Source organism: Ailuropoda melanoleuca, chromosome 11 (genome assembly GCF_002007445.2).
Source record: "Ailuropoda melanoleuca isolate Jingjing chromosome 11, ASM200744v2, whole genome shotgun sequence".
Lineage (NCBI taxonomy): Eukaryota > Metazoa > Chordata > Mammalia > Carnivora > Ursidae > Ailuropoda > Ailuropoda melanoleuca.
Genome location: NC_048228.1, coordinates 41,987,618 through 42,012,825, shown reverse-complemented (window position 1 = coordinate 42,012,825; position 25,208 = coordinate 41,987,618). Strand labels below are relative to the sequence as shown.

Here is a 25,208-nt window from a genome sequence, read left to right as displayed (position 1 = left end):
CAGATACGCTCCTGCATATATGCCCAACCTGACAAAAAAACACGATGCTGAAGCACGGTGAACAACTGAAGGCCACTGCCAGACTACAGCTAAAAAACAAAGGAGATAAAAATTTTCACCTGTTAATAATTAAATCTAAATTATAAAGAAATATAGTGTTCTGTAGGATACTTTGGGGCTTTCTATTGGTTTGCTTTTTATTACTTTGGAAAAAGTATGGAGCTCTCTGGTTAATTTGGAGCAAGATAACCAAAGATGGTTAATTTCATAGCAGGAAATATCAAATTTATCACCTCTTATACTATATGGTTTTTAGATGATTTTTAAGCAGAAAGCTATCATGAGGACAATGAAATCAAATGTAGCATATGGAAGGATAAACAATCTTAACAGGCAGAAATGACAAAGTAAAGAAAGCCCTTCCTACTCAAGTTGGCACAAAGATTTTCTTTCTCCAATCTCACAACCTCCCACTGCCAGAAGTTTAAAAATAACAACTCACGTTTTTATGGTTCACACACTTCATGAGGACCAGCTCCCGGTAAGCTCTCTTGGCATGCGTTTGGTTCTGAAAGGGTCTGCTGAGCTTCTTAATGGCCACATTTCTGTCAAGAACAGCATCGTACGCAGCACTGCAGAGATCCAAGAGCAATCCAGAATTAGGAACAAAGAAGCCCTTACAATTTCTGCCTACTGATATGGGCAAAGGAGATGGGTAAAGAAAACACTATTTTGGAATCCCACTCCGATATTTTCTCCTCAGGTCACATGCCAATCAAGCTGTAAATAAAGATCTGGAAGTGACTAGTATCAAACCATTCTACTTGCTAGGAAAAGCAAAAAAGAAGAGCATCTTGCCAAAAACCCCAGTGTGGAATTGGCTCCTTGAGTGGAAGACAAAAGAAGAAAAGAAAAGTACTCTACCTTCTATTGGTCCAGCCATGTGAATGTGGCAAGTCATTTAATCTATCTGAGCTTGAATTTCCCATCTAATAATATGCGATATTTGGGTTTTCTCTAGCTATAAAACTCCATTGTTTTTTGGTTATTTTAAGTGAACATTATTCTTTCCCATTCACAGGGACCAGATTTTAAGGTCTGACATTCATTGCCATGAATGTACAGGTTGGTTGATGCTGAAGTACGCACATCAACAATAACAAAGCTCAAAATAAGGAATGCAATCAGAGGTTTTTGGAAGCATAAATAACTGCATTCAAATACAAAGACAGAAATGAATGCTACTAACATTTGAAGCTTTCAAACTATTTCAGAGTGAAAATTTACCGTGCTTTGAAAAGCAATCCATATACAGCACTGTTTCTCCCACACTCAGAATACATGGGTCTGGGGATCAAAAAAGGAAGTGAGTCTCTTCTACGTATTATACCTAATGACTCATTCACAGATTTTCTGCACCCCATCCCTGCAGCTTCAGATGGCATTGGATTTTGTCTTAATTGCCAGGAAGGAATGCAGCAATCATTGTCCGCTACAACTGATCTATCGAATTGGAAGTGACATTAACCATTCAGTGTTAATGTGACTAAACTAAAAGATAAAAGGGGGTTACGGTATTGTAAGATAATGATACACTAGCAGGATAAGGTTGGACAAGGTCTTATAGTCATATGGTCCCCGCCTCCATTTAATACGAATTCTTCCATTTAATATTCATTCTCCTCTAAATATCTCCATAAAAAGTTTGGGCAGTCTCTGCTTGAGCATCTTCAAAAACATGACATACTACTATCGAGGCAGCTCATTATGTTCTTGAGAGCTAGAAATGTCATCATTCTAAGAGCAAAGTTGTCTCTGTGGTCTCTACCGGCTTTCTCTGCCTGCCAGGGTAACTCTCGAAATAGATGTTCCCTTTTCCATTATGGTAGATCCATAATATCTGAAATCCATTAAAAGACTGAGCACAATCCTTGGCCTACTCTATAAGCACCCAATAACTCTTGGCTTTTCTTATTTTTTCCCCTAAGTCTTTTCTTTCTCAAGCTAAATATCACTAATGTCCTACCACCATTTGTCAGAATGTGATTTCAGGTCCTATCACCATCTGGTCAGTTTCCTCTGAATATATTCCAGTCTGTTGATATCAGAAAATGTGGATACTGAACTAAATAAACATTGCTAGTTTAGGCATGGAGTGTCACTGAAGATTAGGGTAGAGCTGTCAACTTCTTCTTTCATTCACTAGCTCCTTCATTCTGTTGACACAGTTAATACAGCTAAGTCTGTCTTGGCTTCTTTGATAACAATATCACACACTATTGACTCACAGTGAGCCTAAGTTAATTAAAAATACTGTCTTTTTAAAAACCTGTGCTGCTTTCAAACTCTTCACGTCAGCACTGATTCTTCTGTTCTTGTTAACCTACCAATGGCAGCATAGGTAAAAGAAGGAGTCAAATGGGCCTACATCTTTCCGTAGTGCCCAAGAACAACAGTGAATTTGGAAACATAGGAATAAAACTTGTTTTCTGAAGTTAAGAAATTGTATCAGGAGCAAATTCATCAGAACAGTCACCTTAAAGAGAAAGAATTTCTTTTTTTTTTTTTTAAAGATTTTATTTATTTATTTGACAGAGACAGAGACAGCGACAGCCAGCGAGAGAGGGAACACAAGCCGGGGGAGTGGGAGAGGAAGAAGCAGGCTCATAGCAGAGGAGCCTGATGTGGGGCTCGATCCCACAACACCGGGATCACGCCCTGAGCTGAAGGCAGACGCTTAACCGCTGTGCCACCCAGGCGCCCCAAGAGAAAGAATTTCTGAAGTGATTAAATTAGCTAAAGAAAGAGTAGCAATCAGTCATGTGGGCCTAGAAAGGAATCAGAGAGGCAAATTCTGGCACTGTCTGATCAAAGAAGTGCCTTCCACGTGAGTCCAGGAACCCAGTCAGCCAGGCAGATGTTTACATCTGTATTGTGATTGGCAGAGACCATGGGCAGTTAGCATTCTGACTGGCATCTCCTGATGAGGCTGATTCTATCTTCTGTAGTCAACATTCTGATTACGTTCTCCTTCAGATTTTTGCATGCAGGAATATTACCTATATTTGGTCAGCTTGATTACTGCATTTCTCATGAGTTAGCAAATCGGCATCTGTTTTTTTATGTGAGCCTTTAGTGAAGGTTTGTAGGTGTGAGTTTGAGTCCCTGAGATACCGGCCAGATCCTGCAGGACAGTGGGCCAGCTTCCAACTTCATGTGGAATGGCTGAGAAAATGCCATGCTCTGGGGCTCTTGGCAGGTTCTGACCAGTGTCTCCCAGAAATGTTGTGCTTTTCTCCCACCCTCTGGCACCTCTTCCTTGAAGCCATTGTAGGTATGAATCTCAGCACTGCTGCTTACTAGATGTGGAGCTAGGGGCAAGTCACTTACACTCTCTGGTATTAGTTTCCTCACATTTGAAATGGAGATAATGGCCCGACAAGGTTATTGCAATGAGTGAAAGAAGTAATAATGTATCTATAGTGCCTCACCTAGAGTAAGTGCTTAATAAATAATGACCATTGCTATTTTTAAAATCAGTGTTCTTGTTGGAGCCATTGTGTAGTGAGGGATAAAAGAGAACTTCCTATGGCATGTGCTACAATTGGACATGTATCTACTAATCATCAGTTTTTAATCTTTCTACTAATTACAAATCCATTTAACTATATCACTATCTTGACCACATTTTCCAAGTTTGTCCCATGATATAAAAGTTTAGGGCAAATGCCTCGTTAAAATCTAAATATATATTATAGCCATTTGGTTTTATTACTTACCACTGTAATAAGCTATCCAGTATGATTTGTTTTTAATGAACCCTTTATTCCCAGTGGTTGCTACATCCTTTCTTAATGGTTCACAAAAGGTGTCTTTTCTAACTAATACTAAGGCCAATGTCAAGCTCAGCAGATGTTTCTTATAATCTCTTTCTTCTATTTAAAGGAATAAGAACGTGTGTCTGTCTACAGCTGAATGGAATACTGTGGTTTGGCTCCCTGAATTTCCATTTGCCACCTTCTATCATGTCTTCTTGTATGGAAGAGACTTGGGAGTTAAATGCACAATTCCCAGATGCTTTCAAAGCTAGCGCTCTGGACTCCAATAAGGTCCTGCCACACAGATGCCACTATGAGATTTGTAAGGGAAAAGTGAGGGAGGTTGGGGCACCTGGGTGGCTCAGTTGGTTGAGTGTCTGCCTTTGGCTCAGGTCATGAGCCCAGGGTCCTGGGATCGGGCCCCACATCGGGCTTCCTGCTCAGCGGGAAGTCTGTTTCTTCCTCTCACCCCTGTCAACTGTGCTCTCTCTCTCTCTGCTCTCTCTTTAAGAAAAAAAAAAGTGAGGGAGGTCATCTACCACGTTGGTTGGCAAGCAAGGTCACAGTGATGTGATTTTTCTTCTGCAAGCAGTGATACATTCTCCAAATTCCTGGGTGAGAAGAGGGGTTGACGCAAAAGCAACAGTGGATTCCAGGTTCCAGGGCCCAGTCACCAGCATCATGGAGTAGTGAGAACAGTAGTAGCAAGTGCACAGTTTCCGTTCTATGATGCCTAAATCTCAGTTACAATAATGTATTCTGGATGCTCGGTGGTTCTAGGATACTCTCAGGGTGGAAGGTTCCCTGGTGACTCAGCTCTCTAGTGTCTGGGAGTCATTCCAAGAAGCCCAGACTACAGGCCACTTCTCCAGGTCTTCCAGATTTTGCAAGCACCCACTTTACCGTATTAAATCTTTGCCTACTTTAAATGTTTCTGTCTCCTGCCACGAACCCTGGATGACACTACAATCGTTCCCATCTTCTGTAATTCCTCAGTGATTACTGGTAGCAGTTTAGCAAATACATCTGCAAACTGGCATCAGTGGTGCTGTATAGTCACAAATTAATGTCTGAAAGGTCTCCATTACTCGAGTCATCTTTTTTTTTTTTTAAGAGTCTTGGTTCATAGCACCTTACTTTTTTCTTTCAGTAGTTTTTTTTTCCTTTTATCATCATGCAGAAAAGAGGTAAGTCTTTATGAAGATTTTCCAGCAACTTCTAGAAACTTTCCAGCAATTTTGCTAAAAATTTTTCACAATTTCTTGACACACAGTACTAACTCATCTCCACTTCTACCAGGTTTATTTATAAAAGAAAGATATAGCCTTTTGTTGTTATGCTCCTGTCATTTAATGATGCTATAAAGTTAAGTTTACTTCCTTGAATGTATTTAGATAAATACACACACGGGGACACACACTTCTCTGCAGGCAACTCTTATTCTCAACATATTTATCAGGGTCTTTTTTTTTTTCCTTCTGGCAATTGCGGACAACCTCTTGCACAAATATTCTTCTTCTTAAGTAATTCATTGGATAATTTTTCTTGTTCCCTTTCCACTTCACATTTAAAATGTTCTTGATCATATTAACATATTTATGGGCCAAAAAAGTTTTTTAAAAATTTCTAGGACTTATGAGAACCTTATTTCTTTAAAATTTTTTTAAAAATTAAAAAAAAAATTTAAATCTTACCATTGCAGCATCTTAAACGTCTTAAGCCATAGCCCAACAGGTCAGATTCCATCCTGGGGTAAACACTGCACCCTTCATGGCTCTTTTCTCACTTCCCCACATTCTTATTTGACATTTTCCAAAGGCCTGAATTTTAGTCAAAAGCTACCAAAAACAGTTTCTTCCCAGTGCCTTCAGATATCTCACTTTTGTGCCCAAACATTATAGTCCCTACAGATGCTATGGAGACACTGATCCCATCATAGAGAACAGTGTTGAGGAAACTGCCAAACTCATCTCCACCTCAGGACTTTTGCAATCATTCCTCCTTCTGCCAGGAAGCCTCTTCCCACGTCCTCACCTACCTGATTCCATCTTGTGATTCAAGTTTCAGCCCAAATATCATCTCCTCGGTAGAAGCCTTCCCTAATCATCCCATCAAAAGTCAACAGCTGATTTTTTTGATTAGCTGCTTTTGTCATTGAATTGCTTAGCTGTAGCAGTTGGCTTATTTTGTCAGGGAAGCTTTTGATTACAAGCAATAGAATTCTAATTAATAGTGATTTAAGTAATAAAAATATTAATGATCTTACCTAATGGAAGTCTAGAATTAGGCATATCCAGTTTTCAGGGATACATTGTAACTCTTGTAGGCCTTAGGCATTTCTGACTTTTGATTTTCTGCAAATTGATTCTCAGCATGTTGGGAGGGGGGGAAAAAAGCCAATGATAGAGCTCCATCAGTGCATCAAAGGGAAGTATAGGTGCTGTCCTGAATTGCTAAGATTCCCCTTCAGGAATAAAGGACTCATTATCCCAGCTGCTGGGAATGCTGCCAGCAGACAGTCCCTTAGCTCTTAACCCCCTTTGGGTATAATTTCAGCCAAAAAATCTGCTGAACCAAAGGCTACACTTTCTTCATGGGCAGCCTTCATTCAATGACTGATGAACCTGGGATCAAAAACGCCTGGCCACCTCATCCCAATGCAGAAAAGCTGGTAAGGCTCATTCCATCTTCAGAAGTCCCAGTAGGGTCGGCGGAGGCTTCCTTTGAGATTGCATCACAGCTGAACTCCTGCCTCTGTCTCTCTTGTCCTTTCCACAGGTGTTAACCCCAGAAACACTCCCTAATAAATCTGTGTGCTCTGGCCATCTCACAGGGTATTTTCTGGAGAATACAACGTTTGACAAGCAATAATTCATGGCCAAACACAGCAATAAGCTGTGGAGTTCACCTGAATCTTTCTCTAAACAAAAGACAGGGTCCAATTACGGATGAAAGTAGCTGCACTCAGAGCTCAGCATCAAGCAAAGCCATTTCACCTATGCAACAAACTAACCTAGATGACCAAGCCGAGTTCCATAGATTCCAACCAAAACCATTCGCTGGACAACAGAGTTGAAGTAGGGGCAGCAAGGGGCTCAGAAGCCCCTCCCTCGAAGACAGCATCAAAAGCAGCAACTAGTCTAATCACTAGAAACTGATCTAGTGCTTTGCAGCCTTTCAGTGAACTAGTGACAGGACATTTTACAAAGACCTACGTTTTGATGAAGAATATGGGACCAGCTAAACATACTTGTCGCCACCTAAAATAGATGAACCTAAAGAAGATGGCTGTCCTAGACATAAGGCAACCCTTTTCTTGGAAATCAAAGTGGGATGATGGCATTGGAGAAGAAACCAAAGGCTCCCAGAGAGGAACTGCTTCATCTCGGAGAGATGGGGTTATAGGGTGCATTCAGGTACTGCCTCTCTTGTTCTTATTTTATCCGACAAGTTGTCCAATGCCCACCCTGCTGCCCTTAATGGCCATTTACAGTTTGGCTTGGTATGAAATATGTGAGGCTGGTCTGCTATAAAGCATATAGAGAGCACAGAGAGAATAGTCAGAATATCCTTGGTATACAGATTTTGCCATTTGTGTGACATTAAGCTATAATTATTTGCTTTTTTAGTATCTAGTAAAGCTTCTTTAACTTTGCAATAAACCCTTGCGGCAAAAATAAAGAAAACTGAGACCACACATTTAATTTAAAAACTATATACTGAATTTACATTTTTGTGTTTTCTCAGGCACAACCAAATGAAAACCAGAGTATAATTCTCCTAGAGGAATAGACACCAGTGTCTATTTCAAAGTCAGCAATTATTTCAAGAAGACTGTGCCCAAACACAGTGATTTATACATGAGTCTGCAAAGATGCATTTACAGATTACTCTTGAAACATGACTTTTCATTTAGGTCAAATATCTGTTTTCCTAAATTAGTTTTGTTCATTTTCAGTTCTAAGGGTATTTGGGGTGGAGGGACACGTTCAAAAAGCAAAGCTGGTTCTATTAGCAGAAATATAATTTTGTAAGCATTTAAATTTTATATCATTTTACCAAATGCTTCAAATATAAAATCAGTACTTTTCAATAGTTTGAGTTTCTATCCAATTCAATGACTAAAAGTAAAGCTTATGCAAATTCAAGGTGAAACATCTGACAATAGTGTGAAAACTTATAATTTTAGTTAAAAATGACATTGAAGACCCAATACTTGTTTTTTTCAATAACACAAATACAAATTATTTTGGAAAATATCATCATACTAAAAACAATTTTCTTCAAATTAAGAAATCTATGGAGTAGAAATGCATTTGAATTAGTTGTGATACAAATGTAATTCACATTGGTTCCAAATAAATTGCAATATTTTACAAATCAAATGTAGTTTGCATATACCTGAAACTCATATAATGTTATATGTCAGTTATGTATCAATAAAAACTAGAAATTGTAGGTACCAAAATTTGTAAATATTTTTATACATACATGGTGAGAATCACTTTATTGCAAAATTTTGGAGACAAGGCTGATGTTGAATCAAAAAAATAAAGGTGTTTTAGCAAGGCAATCAGCATTTTCTTGGGAGCCTTCATAATTCTGATTGAAGAACAACTTTGTAAATATGTCCTAAATTTTGGATGCTTTTTTTTTCTGAAATCATTTAGAAATCTTTAATCATGGTATTTAGTAAATGAAGCATCCCAACACTTCAGCTCTTGAAGTTCTTAGGGAATAGCAGAATAGCTATAAACAAAACTTGCAAATAAAAACACACTGAAATGCTCTGGAAGGAATTGAAGCAAGAAAGGAACAGACAAATCAAATCCAAAAATTGAGTTCTCAAAGAGAGGATATGTAATTTTGAAATTCCATAAATATGATTCAGAATATTTTAATTTGTAAGAATAATCTTTTGATAGATTTCCTAATTTTAGGCTGTATTGATATTATGTATAGGATTTGAAGGAGTTCCTCATTTCAGGATATTTACATTCTGATTGTAAATGCCTATAATTTTTCAGCATCTAAATGTGACAAACCATTAAAAAGACAATAAATATGGGCAACCTACTTGACAAGTTCTGTCTTATACAATTATTTATTAGAAAAAGGAACTCTAAATGAAAGGGGGAAACAGTTTTTGTGAAAAAAAACTTGGACTGAAACATTCATATCTTGAATACAAAAATAAAACAGAATTGAGAATATTTTCAATTTAGTAGAATTTGTTCTTACCAGGTATGTAAGAACTTTGAGAGTATTTTACAGATAAAAATATAGTGATCCATACTGAAGGTGTCACTATTTCAAATTTAGTAACCACAGCATACAATTCTGAAGATTTCTAGAAATTTCACAAAAAGTTAAAAATAATACAATCACCTTTAAAAAATGTGAGAGAGGGTTAGGAAGTTTCAGATGATTAAGATACATCAGAATATACCCAGAATAATTATTCTTCTCATGTTATATTTTTAATATTTAGATAAGCAATATAAATAAATTTTTAAATCTTATTTGTATTTTCAGTTTATTTCTTAAGAATAAGTTAATTTAAAACAATTTTAATAGCACTATTTTTACACCCATCAGTGTATTTCAATGTGCCCTTTCACTATTAAAATTTTCCCAACTTAGAGATAAATGATTTTAAGGTCCCTGCCACTGATGACCACTGTGGTCCTGGTTGAAGGGGCTTCTTGCATGTCAAGATGGAAGAGGCAGAAACAAGCAACTGCTCTTTCAGAGTTACTGCTACATTCCCACCTTCAACCATTTCCTGGCAATAAAATTTGAAGTGTGATTTATAGCTAGTAGTTTTACTCTAACAAGATTTTCCTTAAAGATCTGCCTAGCAACCTAGGTTAAGTCTCAGAACTTGGATGATGTTGGACTTAGCTAAGGCGTGGAAGCTTATTGAGTGTATCCTCTCTTTTTTCCTGCCAGTAACTGGACTCTGAAACAGTTGACTCTCAAATTGGCCTTGTGGTAAGAGTGCTATGTTTAAAATTAACAAAACTAGAGACAGTAGGATGTTCCTTTGGCTCAGGGGTTGGGACTATTTCTGGACACCTGCAAAATTGATGAGATCCATTAGGTGACAGATGGTTCCTGCACATAGGACAGAGGATAGGAATAAACATTGCCCAACCTATGGGCCTACTGTCTCTTCCTCCATGCCTGCCCCAACATAATGTTTCTGGCTACCCGTCACTACCCAGATGACTGGGGTAGCACTGCTCACTATGAATGGCCTCCAACAGCTCCCAATATGTCTATGTAGAATTTACATCGGCTATTATTTATGCCCCCGGGACTTCTTCATAGTATTTATCTTTTTTTATTCACTTCCCCTACTCTGATATTTGGGCTGATATTTATGAAATTGAGTTCTATCTCTGCAGTAGTTTGTTTGTACCATCATTATAGTAGACTTATTACATACTGACTTTTACTGCATCTTTTTCCGTCCTCAAACTTGTTCTCCTTAATAGCCAAAATCCTGAAGGATTTAGCTTTGCATCCCCTACGTGCTTTTTGCATGAAATTCTAATTGCTATTGCTAAATGTTTACTTCCAGAGCTTTAAATATGTTAATAAAAGGGCATTATATAAGCTAAAGGACGAAAGCTTAAATAAACCAAGCATCATATTTTTAAATGGCTGTTTCACAGGATGCTAAGATATTATCTCCAGCTATGATGTCTTTCTCAAAGCTCCTGATTCACATATATGATTGTCTGCTTAACACCTCTAATTATGTGTCTCAGAAACATCCGAAAATTAACATGCCCAAAATGGAACAAACTTTTGATTTCTTTCTTAGCCTTAAATTGCCCTCCTCTGATTTTCCGTTAAACAACCATTTGTTCAAGTGTAGAAGTCATTTCAATTTTTCTGTTCTCATCTCCTCCTCATATCCAATCCATAAAAAAGGACTGTATTTACCTCCAATGTATATTTTCAAATTGATCCAGTCAAACTCCCTTTCCACTACTATGGGTCAAATGTACTACAGAGACTGCCCCTTAAATGGTCTCCTTGCACCAGTTCTTGCTTCTCTAAATCTATACCTGACCATTCTCACGAGTCTTACTATATTTAAATTGGGCTATCCCTGCCCACATTATTTTGTGTCTAAGAATCCTCCTTATTTTTAGCACTTACAGGAAAACGTCTTGGGTAGCACAGCCTTAATAAAATAATAGAACCTCATAAAGTTGCTGTGAAAATAAAGTTAGTTTAATAATAACAACAGCAAACCTGCCTCACTGCTTGATTGTGAATCCCATGAGGTCAGGAGCCATACGAGTCTTGATCACCATTTTTTCCCTAGTTTTATTGAGATGTAATTGACATATTATATTAGTTTAAAGTACACAGTATGATTATTTGATAAGTGTATTTATTGCAAAATGATTACCACAATAAGCTTAATTAACATCCATCACCTCATATAGTTAGAACTTTTTTTTCTTGTGATGAGAACTTTTGAGATCTTTTCTCTTAGGAACATTCAAATATACAATACAGCATTGTTCACTATAGTCACCATGCTATATGCATTACATCCCCAGAATTTATATATCTTTTAACTGGAAAGTCATACCTTTTGACCACATTTACCCTATCCCCCACCTCACCTCATCTCTGGCAGCCACTGATTTATTTCTGTTTCTGTAAGTTTCTTTTCTTTAGATTCCACATGTAAGTGTGATCTGGTATTACTTATCTTTCTCTGTCTGACTTATTTCATTCAGCATAATGCCCTCAAAGTTGTCATGTTGTCACAAATGGCAGAATTTCTTTCTTTTTTATGGCCAAATAATATTCCATTACACACACACACACACACACACCACATCACATTTTCTTTATCCATTTTGTCCATCAATGGACACTTAGGTTACTTCTATGTCTTGGTGATTGTAAATAATGCTGTAGTGAGCCTTTCTCACCTTCCCATTGAGAGTATGGTACAGTGTCTGGCATCTAATTAACACTAAATAAGTATTTGTTAAACAAGTGAACTACTTGGTGATTGAAGTACTCCCAATGGTAGAGCAGAGTAAATTTATAGTTCTTGAATTTCTACAAACATGAGTTGAATAGCTATTAAATATTTTTGAAGTCACATACATTATATTTAAAATTCATATAAAATCTATATTTTAACCCCATATATATATATCCATGTTTATTTTAATGCAAAATTTAATTTCCCCATCAACACCTCAGTCTTCACATGAAATTTGAGTTCCAGTATGACCTGCTATGTTATCATGGAGCTTTGAGTAATCCTAGCTGTTGTACCCACACCCCTCCCTGCCCAGCCCCCACCTCAGTGTAAAAAATGGGAGATTAACAAATAAGCAGTTTTCTTTCTACCAAAATTTTATTATCACTTTCTATAAACAATATTGTGACTGTACTTTCTTCCACCAATAAATGTTTTCCAAGTATAAAATAATTTGCCAGATTTGCTTCAGCAAAGATCAACTAGAACCACCCTCCCTTTGATAGCTAGTGATATAAAACCTAGGTAAACCCCAAGTAGGAAGACTGTTGAATCTAGGTCAAAAACAAAACCAAAAGACGAACAAAAAATCTTCTGTAAAGGCCATTTTGATTTTATTGCAATGTTATCCAAGCAATCCTAGAACCTGGGATTGGGTTTCTTCCAGTAAGAAGTTTTATTATGTATGTAACATAAGGTGTCATTAATTAATTGAGGCTGGGAAAACCCTGGGCTTCTAAGTTTTATGTATGCAATAATCTTATAAGACAGGCACTCTTATTATTTTTTTTTTTAGATTTTATTTATTTGACAGAGAGAGAGACAGCCAGCGAGTGAGGGAACACAAGCAGGGGGAATGGGAGAGGAAGAAGCAGGCTCCCAGCAGAGGAGCCTGATGTGGGGCTCAATCCCAGAACGCCAAGATCACTCCCTGAGCCAAAGGCAGACGCTTAACGACTGAGCCACCCAGGCTCCCCAAGACAGGCACTCTTATTACCCCCATTGTTCAGGTGACAAAAGTGAAGCTTAATCATAACCAGTATTTATTAGTTCTAAGCAGTTTTTCTCCCACTCATTTGTGTCTAAGGGTTCTTAACACTCTACATGTATGAACTCATTTGAGCCTCACTAAAGCCATATAAGTATTAGTATAATCTTGTTATAGTTTTTACTATTCTTGCAAAATTTCCACAATTTTGAAATTATTTCAAAATAAAAGGTTAAACATTTTCATTATTAATATATAGAAGTACAACACACACTTTGAAAAATTAAGATGTAACAGGTATCATATGACTGTGACACTGTGAGAGCTCTTAATTTTTCTTTGGTTTTCCTGGAACTATTAGAATTTTCTACATTTTCTTTATTATCTTTATTACTAACAAAAATTATATATATTTGTAAAATATTTCATTAAGATTGCAGACTTTCTGATTCTAATTTACAGTTCATTCATATACACATTTGATCAATAGTTAAATAATATTTACTTTGATAACTAAGAAAATTGATAATAAAAAAGTCACTTCATGTTAATAACTACAATTGCATTTATTTTCTTGCAGATACTAACATTCATTTACTGTATTTTTACAGAAATCTGGTGAACTACTAGAGCAAAGAAAACTAAGGTACAGAATGGTTAAATGACTTGCTCACAAAAAAGTTAGCACATGAGAGATTTGGGGGCACAATTCTCTCCTATTGAAGCTTTACTTCTTGTGTTTCTAAAAAGAAGTGAGCTTCCAAGAAATATTAAAAACCAAAAGCATAGAAAAATCACAAAATTGTTTTTGATAAGGCCAATTTCTATGAGAAACATGGTAAAATCAGATAAATGGCTGGTAAATTCTGTAGGTGCTAGTTGTTCTTTGTTTTAAAAAAACACGAAGATTGTTCAGACAAGGTTTGGTCTATATAGTATTCTTCTCATATACCCTATATTCCTGAGAATTTTACACAGTGATAGAAAATTAGCACTTTGGGACTACACAATGAAATTTCTTTGCACAGCTATCAAAATAGTACCACACCAAATATGAGTATTGATTTTACCCCTAAATGCATGCCTGCCTCGTACTCTCCATCTTCTTCCTGTTGGTTGGTGTCATTAACAACCTGTTTACTGACCTCAAATGGATTTCCTGACCAGCTGGTCTTAACATCCTCCCACTGCATCCTGCTTTTGCGTTTTTATGTGTGCTAAGTTAGAAATATGAGGCACCCAACATTCATAAGAACCAAGATGGAAAAGGTATTTTCTTTTGTGATGCAGCTCAAGTTTAGGGAAAGGTCAGAATGTACAAGACTCATTTAAAAATAAAAACTCTCTTGTCATAAAGATTCTTCCTGTGTCATTGGTAAAAATGACAGCATCTTGTATATATATATATATGCATGTGTGCACATGCACATATGTATTTTTATTAATCATCTTATTCTGGGACAGCATAACTAATATATGAGATCATTTGAACACTTAAATTCTGTGTCCTAGAATTTTAAAAATAATATTTCTCTTTGTGTTTTCGCTAAGCACTATAGGGAAATGGAATTCTATTGTGCATTTCTTTTTAATTTGAATACTCGTTTTTGAAACTCAAGTTCATTTAAGATGATCGGGTGGTTATCCCTTTACTTGCTCAAAAACAGAAATTTATGGAACTTCTATCATTTCTTTATTGTGACTTATTGGATATTTTTATTCGGATAAACTAAAAGGCTTCATAGAAGGTTGAACTTAAATGTTAACAAATCATGTCATATGTTACAAAATTAAGCAAAAACTTGCTAATATTTATGGTGATAGATACAAGGTGCAAGTTAAGTTTCTTATACTAAAAAAAACTGTAACATATTGGGGAATACAAAATAGAGGAATAAAATACAAACTAAAAACATTAGTTCAAAAATTAGAAAATACTAGATGCTAGCGGAAGGTCTACTTTTAAGGAAGTTTGGAGGATGCCAAAGAAGATAATTTCTGGAGGTGATAAAGTGGACAGAGGTCTAGTTGCCAGTTTGGGATTAGTTTAGATAGGATGAAACACTGTACACAGCATCAGCAGGGAAAGTGGATTAATGGAGTTCAGATGCCAGTATGTAGGTAGTTATGGCCGTAGGGGGCACCTTGTGGATATTTATTCTGTTGGCTTTTGGTTTTGCAATGAAATAGGAAGCAAGATCATCAGCTGAGTGAGAGGAGGGGGAAAAAGATGTTAGAGTTTTAATGCAAGAGTGAAGGGATAAAATTGTCACCTAAAATAGCAGAAATATAAATGGACTCCTGAACAGTAATAAAATCCACTTCATCTTACTGGTGTTGAAATTAGGTATGAATAGTCAACACAACTGAGTGTTTTTCTCCAGCCACATTCATCTATCTTGGTGCTAAGGAGTTAGATTTAATCAGCATTTGAATCTTGCCAGGAAGGAAGAGGGGAGATGATAGTTTGTATAGGGGATATATTACAATGTGAGGCACAACATCTAAACTGTGTAAAAAAGAAAATGAGTACATGAGGGTGGTCAGGAACAGAGAAATGATGGCAGATTGTAGGTCTTTGTGGGGTTGAAGAATTATTGAAAATGAGGCACTTACATTCAATGCACTGCTCCTTCTAGAAACAAAAATTTCGAGTGAGATAGCTTCTTTTCATTTTAATAATTGAAAACACATACAAACAAGATCTGGTTGTTTTGATCACCTAGCTAACAGGCATATAAGAAGTTTAGGAGTCAAGAAGAAGTAAAGAACATAATAAACATTAAGAATTATCACTGCAGGATGTGGTATCGAATTTGAGGATTTAAAAAACTCAAACTGCATGTCAAGACTAATATATCAGTTTAAAAAAGTACAGTTAGGGGAATACCTACTCAGCTAGGATTTTATCTTGGCATCTGCACTAGTGGCTGTATTTTTAAAACAAGAACTGTGCTTCTTCCCCAGTCTACGTCATAAATTATAGCTTTGTTGCAGTTTCAAGGTAGAAAATGAGGGTGGGGAAAAGAGGCCCCATGAGTTTATGATCAAATTACTGGCAGCATGTTGTGCCAAAAATGCAATTAGTCTATTGTTTCAGCATAAATCCTGTTTATAGATCAGTAACAAATGTAAAATGTTAATGTTAAAAAGTCTTCTACTTGCCACTAAATATTTTTAAATCATGTTATTTATGAGACAATGCAAATACCATTTTCTGTGAATGCTGATATTGACTCAAAATACCACACTTAAATTATGAAATAAGACTTTGAAATAGTAACTTAGAAAACATACCCAACAACATTTGATAAGAGCAATGAAATAAACTGAAGTGTACCAGACCAGAAGGGATTATCAAATATGAACACAATGGAATGTCAACCTAGAACTTAACTCTGATGGTCACCTCATTATTATTCTACCTCTAGTCAAGAAGATAAGATAGTACTCTAATCCATACTGAGTTAATAAGCAATTTATGTAATCCTTAATACTCAGATGAAACCTAAAATTCTTCTGTTTTTTTTTTTTTTTTTTTTTTTTTTTTTTTTTTTTTTTTTTTTTTTTTTTTTGCAGATGCATAGCAAGTTAAAATATTGAATAGGATAGCGGTTAGACTTGTAATGATTTTATATTGCCCTTTATTGACTGTTGAAAAGAAAACCCAAATAGAATACATTTTTTATATTGGAAAATGCATCCAACCAAATAAATTTATCTTGTTGAAGATCCGTAGATAATATGACTTTTGAAACCTTAGAAGGACTACCGTGGTGATCAAAAATGCATTTTCAAGACTGTGAAGTCAAACTGATTAATTTTGTCGTGTAGTTCAACAAAAATTTTCCCCTATTACTTCTGATCTTAATCTCAGCTCCAATTCTTTTAGCTTACAAATTATATAAATTTCAAAAGAGCAAGACTTAACACCGCTTACATTAAGATTTACTAGGGTTAAGACCCTGGTCTCTTTACACTCCTCTTCCCTTTCACCAACTGTCCCTTATATCAGGTAGAATTGGAGTAGCTATAGATCTTTTAGGGATCTGACTAAGGGGAAATTAAGTTAGGAATACATTTATTTTGGTTCAGTGGGTTATGTTTTGCAATAAGTTATGTATTTAAATCATTGCAACTTATCCTGGTGTAGGTGTGATTTTCAAGAATATTGCTGCCATTGGGCCCACTCACCTGGAGTCCAATCTTGCGACAGGGAGTGGAGGGCCAGCAGTTATATCACTGTGTGATGACTGCCTGACACTGAAACTACGTAGCTACACAGGTAGGGGTGGAGAAACAAGATTCGAAATATAGGAAGCTAGAAGGTAATCTGTGAACAATGTTTTCTATTATTGCAGCCCATACTTAAAAGAAACTAAAAAGAGTTTTTCTCCAATTTGACAACAATTCTAAATATGTATATAACAGTATCAGTAATGAATTGTGAAGATAAAAAGTATTTTCTAAACTATCAATAGCAAAAGACAAGTTTCAACCAACCATGATAGGAGACTAAATGTTCTTTCAGTTTTCTCTGTAGGTAATACTATTACCAAGTCATTGTCATATGAAGACATGTTCAAAGAGAATGCAGTCAAAAATATAGTAAAAGGGTAGTATATTAGTTAATTAATAAAAAAAATCTATTTTTCAGGATCTTATGATTCTGTGGTATTTTTTTCAATTTGAGATTTGCTGTAATTTTTTTCAAAAAAATTGACTTATTTATTTTTATTAAGACTTTATTTTTTAGAGCAATTTTAGGTTTACAGCAAAATTAAGGGGAAGGTACCAAGATGTCCTTTACTCCCCCTGCCCCCACACATGCATAGCTTCCCCCATTATCAACATCCCCCACCAGAGTGGTAAATTTGTTACAGTGGGTGAAACTACATTAACACATCATTATCTCCATAGTTTATATTACAGTTTATTCTTGGTGTTGTATATCCTGTGGGTTTGGACATGTTATCCATCACTGTAGTATCACACAGAGTATTTTCTCTGCCCTAAAAATCCTCTGAGCTCCACCTATTTATCCTTACCCCCCTCTTGTAATTTATTTTTATTCTAAATAAATAATTTGTTTTCATTATGAATTTTATATTTGTGATTTTTCCTAAAGAAGGTCTCCCCAAATGTTATAAGCTTAAGGCCCAGCAAACCTATGTGTGTCCTGTCCATTATGTAATATTTCACATGCCCATAGCTATAACAGTCTACAGGGTCAACCGATAGCTAGAACAAACTATTTGATGTTTCTTGAAGAAATGTGCTCCTGTGATTTGAATGTTTGTATCTACCCCCAAATTCATATGTTGAATCTTCATCCTCAATGTGATGGTAATTTGGAGGTGAAGCCTTTGGGAAATGATTAGGCTGTGGAGGCAGAGCCCTTATTAATTGGATCAGTGCCCTTATAAAAGAAGCCCCAGAGAGATCCCTCTCCCTCTCTACCATGTGAGGTTATGCTAGAAGGCAGAGTCTGTGAACCAGAAAGCAGACTTCACCAGATACCCAATCTGCTGGTGCCTTGCTGTTAAACTTCCCACCCTCTAGAACTGTGAGAAATAAATTTCTGTTGTTTGTAAGCCACCAGATCTGTGGTACTTTGTTACAGCAGCCTGAACAGATGAAGCCATGTGCCTACAGTTCTGTGTTTAACAAAGAGTATGAACTTTCAGAGACTCATTTTGCAGGTGTTAACATATACGAATCCAGCATACCTAGCCAGAATTTTTGGTTCAGACATTGAGTCTAGAGCCAGATATGTTCACTGTGAGGCCATCTGAGGTGCAGTCCTTACTGACAATGTGCTGAATAAGTTAAGGAGCTATCCCATTCTAATCTAAACATAAGATGACCTTAGCCACCTTCTAGCAGCAGATTCTCTGTTTGAAAGCATTGTAAGTTATAAATAATGCCTCCAAGGTAACAAAAAACTATATAAACTTAGGATGGGAAGAAAACTTAAAGAGTTCATTTCATCTAACATTTCACCAAATGAAGAAATTCTATGTAAAGTATAACACTCTGAGAGATACTCATCCACCTGGCTTTTGTTTAAAACTTATCAGTAACCAAGTGCTTACCCCTTCACAAGGAAGACAACTATTGATGAATGGCCTTGACTCAATTGAACCAAAATCCAACTCCTATTAATTCTATGATGTTCTCTGAAGCCAGACCGAGTAAGTTTACTCACAGATGTCTTCAAATATTTGAAGACCTCTTCCATCTCCCTGAAAAGTCAACCTCTTTCTAAACTAAACATCCCTAACTCTCATTCAAAAACCATTCCCTTCCTATGTATATTATCAAATACAATTATGAGTTCATAGACAACTAATTTATCTAGTCAGAATCATATACTCATGTCACCGAATGGAAAAAGTACTTTGTCCGGCCAATTTTAAATTTTAAATTGAAAATGTCTAACTCAAACTTCAGTGTATACAATTAATTATCAAACCTCGCAAAATGCCATTAGTCTGTACCCCCTTTGCTCTATCCTGTTGCATAATACACACACACACACACACACACACACACACACACTTTGGCTGCTGGAGATGTGAAACTTGGTAATTACTTCCTAGGCTCCCAACTCTGCTTTATACCAGATGCACAATAAATACTTTGCAAAGCACTAAAAGCACTATGCTTGTCAGCAGCAATTTTCAAAAGGAAAGAAAAAGCATATTGTGCATTTCCACAAATAGCAAATGGCCTACTGAATTTTTAGCCAGAAATTAACCAGAAAGACTTTTTAAATCATTGAACCAATACCCTCATTTTATTTAGACATAAGGAAATTGAGGCCTTAGGAAAACAATTAACTTATCCAAAATCACACAGCATATTTGTGACCCAGATCCTATTAAGATTTTGTCCCATGTTCTAAAGAAACATTGAAATATACAAGTCAATCTCAGCATTGTTAATCACCAAGATTTACTTGAAGGAATCACAGAATCATCTTACCAAAAGGATACTGTTTACAAAAAAAAAATACTATTATCTTAGAAAAAATTATAAAAATTATAGTCCCATGGTGAACATGAGATACTTGCCCCTTGAACAAGATTCTAAGAGATATAGCACATGTCTCAGATCATTAAACCAACAAATCATCTAGATATTATCACATCTAAATACCTTCAATGAGAAGAAACCTCCAGTTGTTAGAGGAAGGACAAAACCAGGTACACAGCATTTTTGGGAAAACTCTGTCTGAACAGGGCTTATTTCTATCTCAGTATGCTTTGTGTTAAGAAGTGGCTCCCCCACCCCAAAAAACATGGTGTGCATTTAAGTAAAATAAGTAAGTTGTGAATTCCCTGATTGCAGCAAAGTTTAACAATGCAAAAAACACTTCTAGTCCTAACATATTTTAATGAATCAGTAGCCATTAGACATATAGTTGTCTAAAATTCTCCAGACATGGGAATAGGTATGATTGACACATTTCCAAATCTCATCCCGTTATAAGAAATAACTGAGGAAGCCTGAGGAGGACAAATGAGATTACTTTGTGTTAGTCTTCCAGGCAGCATAATAAATTACCCCAAATTAAATGGCTTAAGGTAACAAATATTTCTTACCTCAGAGTTTTTGTGGGTTAGCTGAATCCTTTGTTCAGGGTCTCGAAAGGCTACAGTCAAGTTGTTGGCAGGCTGAAGGAACTTTCTGGAGCTTCAGGTTCTCTTCTGAGTTCACATCGTTGTTGGAAGAATTTAGTCTCTTGTGGTGGTAGAATGGAGGTCCTTATTTCCTCGCTAGCTGTCAGCCAGGGGCTCCTATCAGCTCAAAGAGGCCACCTCTAGGCCATATGTTCATGGCACACTTATAATATGGTGGTTTACTTTTTCAAAGCCAGCAGGAAAATCTCCCACTCAGTCTCACAAGAGGGAGTGATTATCACATCACCCTCACCATGCTTCATTGTCTAGAATATTATTTGTTCTATCTGTACCCAAAAGGAGGGGCTTATACAAGGATTTGACTCATTGGAGGTTACCTAAGGGTATGTTCACCACAGACTTTGTTATGGACTGAATGTATCCCCCCAGAATTTATATGCTGAAACCCTACTCCCTAATGTGATGGTACTAGGAAGTGGGGTCTTTGGGAGATGATTAGGATTAGATGAGATCTTAGGGGCAGAGCCCTCACAAATAGGATTAGTGTCCTTATAAGAGTCCCGAGAGAACTTGCTTCCTCTTTCACCATGTGATGACACAGTGAGAAGATGGCCATCTATGAACTAGGAGGCAGGCTCTCACCATGAGAGAACCTGACAATGCAGGCAACCTGATCTTGGACTTTCAGTCTCTAGATCTATGAGAAATAAATTTCTGTTGTCTTTAAACTACCCAGTTTATGGTAGTTTGTTATAGCAGCTTGAGCTGAACAAGACAAACCTCAAGGCAAAAGGTTTTCATAGTGAATTCAGTCATCCGGATCTTCTTGTTCATCAGTGAGCTTTCACTTCATTCTAAATAAATTATACTTTCTGACATGGAGTAAGGACAAAGGAAGGCGATCCATCTGGATTTTAATTGTTCCATAGGAAGAAAAAAAAAACCCACCAAAACTCAATTACTAGGTATTACAAATAAACCACTAAGAAAATAATACAAATTTCATCCTTTCGATGATCTAGATAACACAGCTAGGTCATCTGCTTTGCTCTTTTGTTTTAGGGCTCTAAATTAAGTCACTACTTTGAAGCATCAAAAAATGGACCCAAATTTATTTATTTATTTATTTATTTATTTATTTATTTCTTCTTTTTTTAAGGTTTCATTTATTTATTTGTCAGAGAGAGACAGAATGAGAATGAGCCGGGGGAGGGATGGAAGGAAAGGGAGAGACAGACTCCCCGCTGAGCAGGGAGCCCGATGTGATACTCGATCCCAGAACCCTGGGATCACGACCTGAGCTGAAGGCAGACGCTCAACCGACTGAGACACCCAGGCATCCCAAAAAATGGACCCAAATTTCAATACATTTTGCCCAGAATTGGCAACTCAGATGCCGTATCCATTCCTGCCCTTCTGGAGCACAGGATAGGTCAATCCTAAAGTAGTGATGCTGAAAACTTGTTTTCTTCTTCCTAAATTTTAGTTAACAAAAATGTAAGAGATTCCATGGGGCGCCTGGGTAGCGCAGTCTAAGCGTCTGCCTTCAGCTCAGGGAGTGATCCTGGCGTTGTGGGATGGAGTCCCACATCGGGCTCCCCCGCTGGGAGCCTGCTTCTTCCTCTCCCATTCCCCTGCTGTGTTCCCTCTCTCGCTGGCTGTCTCCTCTGTCACATAAATAAATAAAAAATCTTTAAAAAAAATGTAAGAGATTCCAACCCCCCAAAATTAGCTAATATAACAAAAGACATATGTGTTATTATTTTCTATAGTTATTTCCGAATAACATTGTTTCTGTAAAATTATTTGTAGAATTTTATTTTCCTGGGAGTGAAAAAATATTGTTAGTTCCTTTAGATTTGAGGTGAAATTCATTTTTTTCATAATTTTTTTGGTCAGAATTGAAGAGGGTAACATACAGTATTTAACTCTCTACTATACACCCAAAGATATTGCTGGATACGTTTTATGCTCCTGTACTGACACTGAAAACAAGGCTCAGAGATTATAAGCAACCTATCCAAGGTCACTCAGCTAGTTTATATGCTGATGGCATTGTACCAACCCAGTCGGGTTTTAAATTGAGGTTTCTTTATTGTTTGGTCTTTAATCTATAAGCTGTGATTCAAAAAGAAGGGAACTTCGGGTGGATAAGATTAACTCAGATAATAATCCTGAAGAAATACATGAACTTGAAGGGGGTAATTTTTAAATTAAGCATCAAAAGTCAACGGAAAATGCAAAGTAAATATGTGGTGAATATAACCAGCCTGCAAATGTAGACTTTTGCCTACAGAATGTTAAAACAACTAAAATTTTAATATTAGATTTCACATAATATTAGATTTCATAGCAGATATACAGATATCCTCCTTCTCTAAAAAAAATCTGAAGATCTGACAACAGTCTCCAGAGTTTCCTTCTGGCAATAACCAGAACTACCCACTTTAGGCAAATTATTAAGGGGCACTGTTAATTTAGGACTCAGAATCTCCACAGGTAAAAAACAAATAAAAGGTTAAGAAAGAATGTGTATTAAGGTTTCACCATCTACACTCTATATACCCAGGTATCTTCATGCATCAGTAGCTGTCTGAGGAGAGACAGGTCAAACTAGTCCCCCGGAGACTTGGGAATGATGAACTACGAGATCCAGAGAATTTAATTTATCCCAGAGTCCAGTCTCCCTGCATTTGGAGAAACTGGGATATTTCTGGCCACGTAGACTCTCAGATACACTCAGGATAAAGTCCATCTCTCAAGGGCCATGTGGCAATTCTCAAGCAGGGCGTTCAGGGAGGGATATTAACTGTGAAGGTTACACGTCTATCTCTAGCAGACCACTACCAAGTTCTACAAACTATAAAAACAGAAACAAATTGCTTAAAGAAAGCTGGCATTTTTTTCTCCTGGCAGAATACCGTTTGGCGTATACAGCAATACTAAAAGAAAGTTGTTCAAACTCAAGCAGCATTTTAATGAACACGTTACAGCTAGAGGAAATTTGAAAGCAGTTCATGGTCCTGAAAACTTTATGTTTCAAATGTCAAATATTCTTATTTTGGCTACCTCTCAATGAGTAAATTATAAGACAGTGTATTTTTTTAAAAGCAGTGTTTTAGAAAACTCATGATCATTGGAGTTAGGCAATAGGAATTTAAAAATCTCATCCTTGCCAATTTCAAATTATGTAATCTTGGTGGGTTTGGGGGAGGAGATTGAAATTTGACCTCTCTAAGCCTTACTTCTCTCATTTATACAACACAGATAGTAATAACAATTTTTCCAGACTACTGTGATGACAAAATGAGCCTAGGCACAGAGAGCATCCAGCAGAGTAGCACTTCATAGGCACTCCATAATGTGTAGCTTTGGTTCTGGGTATCCAAATGTCTTAATATATGGTGCATGCTGTCCTATCAACACAAGACAGTGGCTCTGAAACTTGAGTGAGCAACTGAATCACCCAGAGCGCTTGCTAAAACTACATTGCTGAGCTTGGGACCCAGCGTTTCTGAGTTTTTGGGTCTGAGGTGAGAGGCATGAATTTGCATTTCAAGCAAGTTCCTGGGAAAGTCTGATGCTGTTGCTGCAGCCAAGGAACCACGCTTTGAGAATTACTAAGGAAGAAGAATATGCGCTTAATTTAAAGGCAGCAGATCTGATTATGAACCTCGGATCTATCTGTTACAGGGCACCTAAAAATTCAGAATTAATGCAATACTAAAAAAGAACAATGAATTGAAAATCAAAGCCTCTAATATGAATAACTTATGTGACAACTGGCAAACACTCTCAGTTTGGACCCCAGGTTTCTATCTGTAAAATAGGCAATAAGATGACATTTGTATTCTTTTCTATAGTACTTTTAAGTATATGATGGTCCTCAAATATCTTGGATAATTATCAAACAGAAGGTGAGAGAAATGCAAGTGATGACTTTTATCCTGAAAGCATTCAGAGCTGGATTAAATGCTCTATGCCTGGTTCTCTTTAAGCCCCCAGTAGAGTGATTCGCAGAGCTGAACAAAAGTAAAATAAGGGGGAAAAAAAAGAACGTAAGTCAGAGCCACTACTATAACATACGGCATTCATTTGTTCATTATTCATTCAATGAAGAGTTTTTTCAGTACCACTTGTGTTCCAGACAGTGTGAAAGATTTCGGGAAACGGGCTGAAGGAGACAAACAGGATGATTGCATCAGACTAGCAGGACACTAATCCATTTATTTATCATATAACTTATGCTACCTTGCAGCATTTCTTGAGAATCAATTGGCCCTAATCCACATAATGCAGCTGGCTGGGACACAGCTAGGGATCAGAGGGATCAAGAACTAAAACTTACACTGACTTTAAGCAGGGCCCACACGTCGAAGTCAGATGAACAAGAAAAGGGACTGGGTTTCAGTTATCAGATCCAGAAACTGAAAACTTACTATTTCAGAGACTTAAGCTTTCCCAAAATCCATCCCTTCCACCTCATAGCTATAAGAACCTCCCTATTTAGATAGGCATATGGCATTCAGTACAAAATATATTTCCCGGGGCGTCTGAGTGGCACAGCGGTTAAGCGTCTGCCTTCGGCTCAGGGCGTGATCCTGGCGTTACCGGATTGAGCCCCACATCAGGCTCCTCCGCTATGAGCCTGCTTCTTCCTCTCCCACTCCCCCTGCTTGTGTCCTCTCTCGCTGGCTGTCTCTATCTCTGTCGAATAAATAAATAAAATCTTT

General features: G+C 36.9%; 1 protein-coding gene across 7 annotated transcripts in view; it reads right to left on the bottom strand.

The window, feature by feature from the left end:
- MAPK10 (mitogen-activated protein kinase 10) overlaps nucleotides 1–25,208 on the bottom strand; it is a 295,270-nt gene that overhangs the window by 83,264 nt on the left and 186,798 nt on the right. For all 7 annotated transcript variants that reach the window (XM_019806268.2, XM_019806256.2, XM_034671580.1 and 4 more), the window contains one exon: nucleotides 503–632. In XM_019806268.2, coding sequence (XP_019661827.2) covers nucleotides 503–632 — 130 coding nt within the window. The remainder of the gene's footprint in view (nucleotides 1–502; nucleotides 633–25,208) is intronic.